The sequence below is a fragment of the Schistocerca gregaria genome, chromosome X (genome assembly GCF_023897955.1).
Source record: "Schistocerca gregaria isolate iqSchGreg1 chromosome X, iqSchGreg1.2, whole genome shotgun sequence".
Classification (NCBI taxonomy): domain Eukaryota; kingdom Metazoa; phylum Arthropoda; class Insecta; order Orthoptera; family Acrididae; genus Schistocerca; species Schistocerca gregaria.
Genome location: NC_064931.1, coordinates 517,645,140 through 517,657,157, shown reverse-complemented (window position 1 = coordinate 517,657,157; position 12,018 = coordinate 517,645,140). Strand labels below are relative to the sequence as shown.

At 39.7% G+C, this 12,018-nt stretch overlaps 1 protein-coding gene across 1 annotated transcript in view; it reads right to left on the bottom strand.

Moving 5' to 3' along the window:
* Window positions 1-12,018, bottom strand: part of LOC126298209 (hemicentin-1-like) — a 748,827-nt gene that overhangs the window by 495,802 nt on the left and 241,007 nt on the right. Inside the window, exons 13-14 of the mRNA XM_049989513.1 lie at window positions 1,845-1,965; window positions 1,550-1,725 (exon numbers count right to left, since the gene is read on the bottom strand). Of these exons, the coding sequence (XP_049845470.1) occupies window positions 1,550-1,725; window positions 1,845-1,965 (297 nt within the window). The remainder of the gene's footprint in view (window positions 1-1,549; window positions 1,726-1,844; window positions 1,966-12,018) is intronic.

The window sequence follows — 12,018 nt, the reverse complement described above, 5'->3', positions numbered from 1 at the left end:
TTAAAGGCTATGTAGGTGAAAAACAAAATCACTCCTGATAACACTGAAAGGCTAGTTCATGAAGCAATAGATAACATCCTCTTTCAGCATGGGCACACACTGTGCAGCACACTGAAAATCTTCAGAAACAAGACTTTGATAGGGAGATGAAGATGAATATAAGCTTGAACCTCTCATCCTAAATTTACTAACAGATTGTTTGGACATCGACCCAGATAGCAGTGATGTAGACTTTGGAGAAAAGTATAGTAATAATACTTCTTGGTTTTAAAGACTCATGATTTAAGAAATGTGTTTGTCAACACATAAATTGCCTTCATTGGTTATGAATCTGTATCCTATGATGTATGCAGACTTAGGATTCTACATGTTGCCCAAGAAGAAATTAAGCTTTTCCTTGCATGTTGTATGCTCTAATTACTTATGAGAAGGCAGCTGGATAAAATAGTCAAAAACTCAAATATTTTGACAATTTTATCCCTGTCATTTTCAAGGCACAAATTGGAAAATGCCTTAAAATGACAGAGAGGGTTAACTGTCAAGATATCACTGATTTTTTACTTTATCAGTCAGCGTTACCTCTAGTTATTCACAGAAAACAGTCAATTGTTTCCTTGTTCAATGCATCACAAATGCTGTCCCTCATTGTAATGTTGACCAAGTTAGTTTGCACTCATAATGCTCATTGGCAGTGAAAAATATGATACATACTGAAAATTTTTACAATAGCCTATTGCACTTGTCTTTGCTACCAGTAATTCATTTTTACGCACAGTGATTTGCATTTATCTATAGTCAAACACAACTACATACATGCATCAGACACATTTTTAAAAAAATTCTTTCGAGCAGAAGCAGTTGTCAGTTTGAAGTTAATGTTGGTGTGCATTAGTTATTTACTTATAATACAGTCCAAATCACAGTAAATGACAATTATTTCAACCATTCATTAGACAATAGATATTTTGAGGAAAAATGTGTCTAATATCTTCATAAAGCTGTGTCAGCTGTTCAAGCCTCTTGACATCATGTGGACTATTGCTATGGAGCACTGGATGCAATGACAAGGTATGAAGTGGAGCACTGGATGCAATGACAAGGTATGAAGTAAAATGTCTCTCGTGTAGACAGTTGCTCAAAATCAGTTTTAAAATTTATTTTTCCCCTCATAGATTTGACAGTATAATATGTTGCACCATATGCAAATGAACCAGACTGTTGTCTGCAGGAACGCAATTTGGCAATGGGGACTTTGTTTGCCCTTTCTCTGCCACCATACATGTGCAGAACTCATACAATCTACACTACCCTATCACTCCATCTCTATGTGTGGAAGCATCTTCCTATGTGATGCAGGCTATAACAGTAGCAGAGGCATAGTGCACACTTCTAAGTGGTTCAAAACCTGGGATGGTGACAGACCATCAGGCATTCCAGGCTGTTGGATGCCAAATTAATGGAAGTCTACAGTGATTAAACTAATGAACTTCAGTAGTGTTTCTTTTGTTAAGCCAATCACAGATGCCAAAACTACACATTACAGACTTACCTCAGATTGAGAATAAATCAATTCTTTTCCATTGTGGTACCAATGTACTGTTGGAGTAGGAATTCCTGTAATTAAGCACTTCAGCGTGACTGCATTACCTTTTTCTATGAACAGCTCTCTTTCAAGTGGTGTTACAGTGGGAGCTTCAACATATTTTACAACAGATTCAGCTACATCTGTAAAAATAAAGGGAATTTATGAACTGGAAGTGGATGGTATGGTCAAATACATCCCTTAAATGAAATAGTATTCTCTTTTAATTGCCATGAAACAAGTGTCATGATGAAAATACTACCTTTCTGTTCTCCTCTTGTGCCTTCACACTTGTAGATGCCTTCATCAGAATGCGTTGCATTGTCAATATGCAAGACTGAGTGACTGTAATGATTTGTCATATTTGTATTTGTGTTGTGACCCTATAATACAAATCCAGAATTAGTTATTTATCAATGTCCATCGTCATAAGGTTTAAGTTAGACTGTTTTGAGGTCTAATACAGTTTAACTCATCTCCCTAGAATATTACAGTACACATTCTTTATATAATGTTTACATGCATGAAATACTCCCAGAAACAAAAAAACAAAATGCTGGGACAACATTCACACTGCTAAAACTTACATCTTATACCATATGATCTATTACTGTGGTTCTAAATGTAATAATGAAAAGAAATAAATTTATTTATATGTCCATGTCCTTATGAATAGTTACTGGTTTTCTGCTTATTGCAGTGAAATTCTGGAAATCCAGCTACTTGTTAGATCTGTTATTAAAAATTTTTATTGACCATACTTCTTTAAGCACCATGTTATTCTAATAATGGAGTAGGATCAAAACGGCTGTGGATGAAGTAAATATAATCACAGTTTTGTTCAAACATGGTTACGGTAATGTTCAACGTAAGTTCAGCACTGACTGTAGGAACTGAGATTTAATGCCTCCAAATTGTCCAGTCTGACTCTTCCAATCTCTCTATAAACATTTCTAATGATATAACACTCTTATTTATTCTCAGGACTATCAATAGTTCCTAAGGATTATCTTAGAATGGCAAGTTCCACTGTCAAAATTTTTGAAAGTTATGTCTATTACATGGATCATACGGTGTGTAAAATTTAAAAAGTTAAAGTAACCAAGAAGTCATACTTTAAGACAATTATTCAGAGGGTAGTCATCACTGTGATTCCACATATTCTTAGGATAATTTCATAGACAGTAATATTTAAAAATTTAGTTGGCAGATAGCACCACCAGTAGAGAACACAATGACAACAGCACAACTACAAACAAAATTGAGGTGATATAGCTAATAACAGGTCATTCACTGAAAGTAAAAAAAGAAAAGAAGAACACAACACCATCCTTAGAAATGTAGAACAGTTATTGAAAAGAGATAAAGAGAATTTGGTTTGTTTTTGTTTTGCTTTTCAGTTATTAAATGAAACAACAAGTTTACTGTTACCAGTCACAGTTTATATATCTACATGATTTCAAAGGTTTATACCTTCATCATCAGGTGTATTTACATTTGTTAGTATGGCATTTCTGTGTGTGTTGTTTTATGATTTTTCAGAGGAACACTTAAAGTTTTCAGTTATTGTTAGTTCTCACACAAAATCATGAATTTCTACTTAATGTTTTTCCGATGCATTACATTTCTGAGATTAAAATGTCAATTGCCTTCTGTTATATCCCCCACATGGTTTGCACAATACAATGACTGCACTGCTAAAGTAATCACTCTACAATGAAACATTTCAGATAAAACTCATGAAATATTTAAAAATAACTTTTGTGTATCATGATCCCAAAATTAAATCTAGAAGACATACAGGGGCACATATTTATCTGGTTAACAAAAGAGCAATGTTGTGTACAAATAATACCTTAAGCTCTTACAGTTAGCAAGGAAGAAACAACCTTCACTTTAAGAACACAGTCTGGAAAGATAAATGTATGTTGATAGTAAGTGGAAACCAACAGCCAAATATGTGGAAATGTAGGTACCACTGTCAGCAACAAAATTTGGTACCACTCTCAGCACCAAAATTTCATAAGTGTCTGAATAAACTGCTCAGTTTTTTGTTATTATGTTACCATGCATATTAAGCATTATGGTATTAGAACAGTCACTTACTCTATTTTTGTCATGATATACAGGAATGCATCAGAAACATACTGGCGCAAACAAAGAAATCTTCCATCAGCAAAATGTATCTAGTATGTCAGACATCATAATAGGACTACAGAAGACTGTGTATATTGGATACTTGTATGGATGTGGGATGTGAACTATGTAAAAAAGAAAGAGGAAAAATTTGGAAGCATTTTGAACTACATTCAAATTTAAATAGAGGTGAGTAAAGAAATCAACAGAAAAACCTAAACAGAAGATAGGACAAAGCATCCAGGACTTGGGACTGGAAGGAGTGAAAGAGGGCAAAAAATGAAATAAGGAAGGTAAGATTTTAATGGCGTTATAATCTTTAGAGATACAACACTATTGGTAACTCAGGTGGACAATGATAAGGCATGAAAAATTGGCCATGGCATACCAGAAGAAACCATCCCCCCATAAATCACATAAATCATAAGTGACTTAGGGAAACTACAGTAAAGCTAAATCAGAACAGCCAATGGAAAAGTACAACATTTTAAATTCTGTACAAACACACTCTTCATTGATTAAAGCCATCCTGCTAGTTGAGTATGTCACATGTTAGAACGTTCAAGATTTAATCATATGTTACACGTTAATATGCTGTCTTAATTTTGCTTCAAACAATATTTTTTCTGTACTTTGTGGGTGATACTTTGTTTTCACATCTAAAACATTTATTCACACATAGGGGTGTCTTTATAAAGAAAAAAAATCCCAGAACAAAACTAAAATCAAATATAAAGCTGATGTTGCCTATTCTTAGAATTTCACTGATGACTTACTTTCCATCAAGTCCTGTTGTGCCTCCCTTGAAGTATGGTCCTGAATAATTTACCCACTTAATCCCTAAATACTCCCACTTATCCCATTTTCATATATGTCATATATAAAGTGGTATTATTAAAGATAACATCTGGTTTCTGTTTAAGCCTGTTGGGACTAATGTTTGCTGTTTCTTGTGAACCCCTCTCTCCCAGCCTCCAACATATACTCTTCCACCATAATTTATCTACATCAGCTCTAAGTAATCTATTTATCTGTATGCTTTCTTTTCTTTCAAACATATTAGATTTTATTTTTAATGGCCAGGAACACTTCCATTTACTTTTTGACTGTAACTATTTTGGTCTTGCATCATATGCTTTTAATATTTCTTTGTGTAGTGGTCTCTGTGTCATGGGGCATCACTTCCTTCCTTTCATTTTTGCTCTTTTCTTGTAATTAAATATTTATTGCTGTAATATTTCCTGGGTTATTTTAATTATTCTGAGACATATAGGCTATGGTTCCTACAGTATCCTGGTGTGGTACCCCACCACAATTCAGCTCTACTGCATCACATTCAGCCTTCTGGTGGCTGCGTTGTCACAACTCGGCTGCTGGAAAATAAACACAAGATTTCACATCTGTAGCCAGTAAATATAAGGATATTTACCAGCAGACTTACAGAAAGTACTGCACAACACCACAGTGTCAATATCACTCCAGGCAGTGCCACAATTACAAACTTATTTCCTACACTGGTCACATCACCTGGAGACAGCTCTATTATGCATCTGCTATGTGTGTACTTAAGCAGTCACGCAGGGGCCACAGCCAGCAGTTATGCGAGTTCCAACAAGAGTTTTTCTGCAAGTTCCAGCACTGGCTGTCTCTGCAAGTAGCCAGACCAGTAGCACAGCCATTTGCAACCAGAAGGACATTGGCTGTAGCACACTCCCGAGTCATCTCACTCTCACCATGAGCTGTCATTGACCACTGCCTCGTGAGTCCAGTGCTTGCTGGACACCACCTGCCTTGTGTCCTTGATCTGCTCAGCTGTCACCACATGCTGCCATTGCTCACTACAGGCACCTGCCTCATCGGGTCAACAGTTGTGAATGCTGTGTGACAATCCTACTTCAGTGATCAAATGTAGACTCTGACTGTACCTTGTTACACAGGGTGATCTTATTTCTTGCTGTTTACAAATGACTCTTAATTACATTCCTGTCATCATGCAGCAAATCTTTTTTCCTGAAACTCATGTTCTTTATTACTGTCTTAATAATTATTGGTGGCACATCAATTATGTGCTCTCCCCTTGTGCTCACAGACATAAAATTGCTGGTGAGGATAAAAGTTTCATGACACATGTGACACTGATAGTTTGTGTGATTTCTCAGTGCAGCGTTCTTCTCCATGAACACCATGGGCTCACCAAATATTCATTTAGATAAAGATCTGTATGTGATACCTGCTTATCCAAAGAACACCCCAGCTGACCACTCAATTTCAGTTGAACCAACATGTTGATAAATGGTAATTTGCTTTCCCTTGCTACTTCCTTTGTACACATGAAGTTTGCTTGTCTGGAATCATGTGGAGGAAGAACTGACACAATTCATCCAGTCATTGAGCCAAAATTTAAAAAAATATATATGTTATACAGGCAGCAAAAGAGTGGATGAGAGGAGTAGAGTTTAAAACTTGTTCTTCAACAATTTCAATAAGAACTTCGAAATACTTGGTGAAAATGGAGAGCCCATGTCTGTGACATTGGTCTTTTTGTGCCCACTTTACAGAAAGTAAGTAGACATTCAAACATGTGGGAAAAGTTTGGTAATGCCACATCTAAAGAGGAGATTAGGTTAGTGTTCAACATCACATCAACAACAAGGTCATGAGAGACAGAACACAAGCTTGGAGTAGGGTAGGATGGAGAAGGAAACTGGCCATGACCTTTCAAGGTAACTGTCCTGGAATTTGCCTGAAGCAATTCAGGGAAATCATAGAAAACCTAAATCAGGATGGCCAGATGTGGGTTTGAACCATCATGCTCCTGAATGCGAGTCCAGTGTTAACCAACGTGTCACCTCACTCGGTGCTATGTGTAAAGTGGTCAACTAAAAAGAACACTGCATTTGCTGTCAACATCTTTGTAAATAAAAATATTGTATCTAGACAAACCAAAATGTAATTTACAGCTACCTGCATTCCTTTGATTGTACTAGGGAGTACCTTAGAGTTTCAGCTATGATGGTTACACAGGGTGTTCAACAATTCGTATTACAGAGGTGTTGGGGTTGTAGAAAATAAATAAAGTTTTGAAAAGAAACCCACATCCAGAACTGTACTGTTTGCATACAAAATAAGTTTGAAGACCAGCTCTGTTTCAAATTTCTTGCTCTGTATACACACATCATCTGGCAGACATGGCAGGCAGTAATCCATAGTTGTTTCCTGCCAATTCTGCTGTTTATGAGAAGATATCAAAGCAACTGTGGGGCAGGCTGCTAGATTTGCTACCATTAAGTTCAAGAAATATGCAAGTGTTACGGAGATGTTTTGGGATTTCAAATGGGAATCCCTGGAAGGAAGGCAACATTGATTTAGAGGCATACTATTGAGAAAATTTAGAAAACTGGCATTTGAAACTGACAGCAGAAAAAGTCCACTGCTGCCAACACTCATTTCATGTAAGGGCCATGAAGGTAAGATACAAGAAATTAGGGCTCATAAGGTGACTTACAGACAGTCATTTTTCCTGTGCTCTATCTGTGAGTGGAACAACAAAGGAAATGACTAGTGGTGGTACAGGGTACCCTCTACCGCATACCATATGGTGGCTTGTGGAGTATGTATATAGATGTAGGTGCTGATGTACACAAATTGAGAAGAGGGCACTGTTATCAGTCCCTGTTGTACTTATGATATTACAGACCATTTTTCTCTGATTACAACAACTGTGAAAGACTGGTACCTTCAAAGGTAGGAGGGTTGACTGTGATGCTCCATGGATGGGTTGCATTCTCATCTTTGTCATTTAGAAAAGAACCCAATCATGAGTACTCAAACCATAGCCCATCCCATGGGCTGCTGTAGACCACACAGTTCAGAGTTCATTGCTTCTGCTGTATGCATACCGTGAAGTGGAAGATTTGAAAGTGATACAATATTCAAACTTGACATCCAAACAGTACATTTCCAGGCTTGGGTTCCTCATCAAAATTCATCTACTTTGTCCCTTATACAGTCTCTAGAAGCTTGTGGTAGAAATTTTTAAATACTTTATAGAGACCAAGCTTAGGCAACAATAGCTTAGTAAATCACACATCAGGTCCCTCTTGTGTAATTACTGTGTAAAAAATGACAATGAAATGGATGCTTATCAATGTTTACCTGCAGAGTCAAGGAAAATAGTGACATTATCTTTATCTGCTGATAAAAATAACTAGTCTGTCATTATTGTGGAAAAATTGGATCCTTTGCATCTCGGCTAGTTTAATAATGGACTTCGGCATTGAAAACATTCTGAAAATAAAGTTCTTTGCTTGCATTGTCCCACATGCAGTATCTTTCTCGAGGTATCTAACATATGGTGCTGTTTGAGGCTTCCTCAGTGTAATAAATGCTTGATCTCTTCACAAGGGTTGCATTCAGTGGTGGTGTTCAAACTGCACAATACTTCCATGAGTCTGTCGCTTGTCATCTGAGATGCTACTGATGCACTGCTGTTGTTACTTGGTAATTTATGCACTTGCTTGCTAGAATAGTGCATAAATTGGTGAGCCACGTTGGCAATGTATCAGTAATACCTATAGATGCTTAGCAGATATCTCATGGACATTGTGAAGGTTAACATAACATCATCCGATGCAATGCCCACAACCATTCAATTAGGTAACATCTTGTTCCACTGGTAATTTTCATGACTGGTAGCTGTTGTGGACTCAAAGTAATGTTCCCACTTTTATTCAGAGACAAAATGGCACTGTCATTCTAAAGTTGGTCAGAAAGATTGATCACTGACACTCAGAATCTGTTTTTGTACCAATTCCGTGTCTTTGAGTAATTCAAACTTGTGTACTTGTCATTATTTCGATTAGACTGGTGTACATTTGGGCAATGTTTGTCATATTTACCCAGTCCCAGTGAAGCTGAGCTGAAAAAGCCAACAGAGTCACAGACATTCTAAGAAGCCATTGACAGCTCCTTCATGGAATATGTTGAATGCCCTCCATCCAAATTGTTTTATCAATGTGTGGGGGTCTCAATTTTGATCTGGTCTAACAGAATTGATGAGGTGCCATATCAAGCAAAACTGGACATTTTCTCTGCAAATATAGCATTAGACAAATATTCCAATCTCTCTGAGAAATTATAAACCTGCACTAAGTGAATGACAGCCATGGTTTGAGAGTACCAAATGTATGCTATGCAAGAATAATTTATGGCAGACAACCTGCATGGTTTCTGGGCACCACACCTTATATAAATAGCACATTAAGTTCAAAAACTGAAAAGTCAGCAATACCAGCATATAGCTTCATGAAAAGGCACATAATTGGCCTTGAAGATACTTTAGAAATATCTCACACATCACCTTATTGGGATCCTAAGGTGAAATAAGCAGCAGAAATTGGCATGTGAACAGTTAGTGTAATGTAAATAGATCCTGGGGATAGATACTAGAGATGGAACATTCACAACAGCAAAAATTAAAATACTTAATGTCAGATGGGAGATGTATTTCTAGGGCTGTCCTGCATTCACCTTCTGCTCCCTAATTTTGGCCCAGACAGGGAATGGGTTTTGGACTTTTTTTTTTTTGAAATCCCCCCTTCCAGTAGATTTCAGTCCATCTGTAATAAGTCATACCATCACTATATCAGAGGCAGTCAGCCATCTGCTGGTGACCTGTAAAAGCTGAAGTTTAAACAATGCATGTTCTTGTAATAACTTCAAGCTGAACAAATATATTTCAAGGAAGACACAATACATGAAAGTCACAGATCATGTAAACAGAGTAAGACGTGTGTACACTTTAACAGTTAAATCATAACTGAGTCCAAGTCTAGCGGCTGCTGGCTGGCTGGCCACTTACGTGGCGCTGCTGCTGCAGGGCTGGCAGACAGCGCTGCATGTAGAGGACGCGTGTAACTGCATGGAAGCACTTTGAAAGATTGGCGAGTGACAACACTTTTCCCCCCTTTGAATTTTTTGCACAGGCCTTGATGGAGGTGGCCTGTAGATTGATAACACCCATAGGTGTTGCTTGACTGGGCGTAAAGTCTCGAGGAGGTGGCTTCCCGTATGGACGGAAGTATCCCCGATGATAATGGGTCAAGGTGACAGGAGACATGGGGGTCGAATCTGCTGGGGCCCCATGCACCAATCTGCCCGTTGTGGCAAGTCCGTTTGTTATAACAGGAGACATGGGCGATGTGTCCACGTCCATAGGAGAAAGAGGCGAGTAGAGTTGCTCCGACAGATGGTCCTGCATGGGCACATCTCCTGGTGGCGTCAGTTCTTGTGCTTTCACTGATATGATGGTGAGAGGACTGCATTGTGAGTAATAAGAGATTCCAGTATCCTGAGAGTCTGGTAGAGCCGAAGGTGGTGTAGTGGCATCCGGAACAGGCGTTGCTGGCATATGAGGCCGAAGCTGGTCCAAATGATGCACTGCAACACCCGTGTCCATCTGGATTTTATACAGGCATCGGCCACGGTGTCATAATATGCAGCCAGGATGCCATTTTGGCCACCTGCCATATCCCCATACCCATACAAGGTCATCATCAGTGAACCAGCCAAGCGAAGTCACCCGCGGCCGTGCGGTGGAAGGCCGCAGAAGATGAAGTAGTGTGCGGGGCTGTCGGTCATGTAAGAGCTCAGCCGGGCTGTGGAAGTCCATGGGGGTGAAATGGTAACAAGCCAGAAATTGGAGAAGCACATCATGAGCAGCAGAAGAAGTCAGGAGTTTCTTCATCTGAGCCTTAAATGTGCGGACCAGTCGTTCAGCCTCACCGTTTGACTGTGGATGGAACGGAGGGACTGTGACATGCATGACACCGTGACGGGCACAAAAATCTGCAAAATCGGAAGAGGCAAATTGCGGACCATTATCAATAACAAGAGTAGAGGGAAGGCCTTCCAAAGAGAAAATGCGAGCTAGAGCATTGGTGGTTGCTGCAGTAGGAGGCAACGTGCAATGGACAATGAAAGGAAAGTTGGAGTAGTCGTCAATCACAAGGAGCCAATAAGTATCTAAAAAAGGTCCCATGAGGTCAGCATGAATATGCTCCCAGGGCTCCTCAGGTGAAGGCCACGGTGACAAAGATGACTTTGGGGCGGCGGCCTGTGACACACAAGAGCCACAGGCAGGGATCATGTATGCGATTTCAGAGTCGATGCCAGGCCAGTACACATGACAGTGCAGCAGAGGTTTTGTGCGAGAGACACCCCAGTGCCCTTGGTGAAGGAGGCGCAAGACCGAAGCACGGAAAGACGTAGGTACCACAACACGTGGCAAAGATTTTCAGTGGAAAGGGGGTAACACCATCCCTAGCCGTGAGGCGGTAATGCAAAGCGTAGTAGTTCCACAATGGATCAGAAGACTTAGCAGACGGCCGATCTGGCCAGCCCTTCTGAATACAGTGTAAAACCTGGGAGAGCGTAGGGGCAGAACCCAAAGCAGCCGCCAGCTGGTCCTCGGTGATGGGGAACCCGTCCACAACCCGCAGCTCGGCACTATCCAGGTGGAAACACAAAAGTTCATCCCTATCGAATGCCAGATCAGGACCCATGGGAAGGCGAGACAGTGCATCAGCATTCGCATGTTGAATCGTTGTCCAGAAATGAATCTCATAATCGATACGAGACAAGTAAAGAGCCCAACGCTGGAGGCGGTGTGCAGCCTTGCCGGGAAGTGACGTTGATGGATGAAACAAGGAAACAAGTGATTTGTCATCCATAACAAGATGAAATTTGGATCCGTAGAGAAAAACACCAAACTTATGAAGAGCATAAATAATGGCCAAAGCTTATTTTTCAATTTGAGAATAACTTTGTTGGGCATCCATGAGCGTTTTGGAGGCATAAGCAATGGGTTGTTCAGAACTGTCAGAAAAACGGTGTGCAAGGACTGCACCTACCCCATATTGAGAGGTGTCTGTGACAAGAACAAGATGTTGGTTGATAAGTAGCCAGGCATGGGGCCTTTTTCAGCATAGTCTTCAATTTCTGGAAAGCTGCATCGCATGACGCGGACCAGTTAAAAGGCACGTTTTTATGCAACAGGCGATGCAACGGCTGAGCCACCGAAGCAGCAGATGGTAAAAACATGTGACAGTATGCTATTTTCCCCAAGAAGACCTGCAGTTCCTTAACAGATGTAGGGCAAGGAAGAGCACCAATCGCTGAAGTGGACGAATACCATCCCGAGAGAGTTGAAACCCCAAGAACGTGACAGGTGCCTGAAAAAAATTTTGATTTCTGAAGATTACACTTAACACAGGCAGTCTTTAAGACATGAAAAAGTGTGT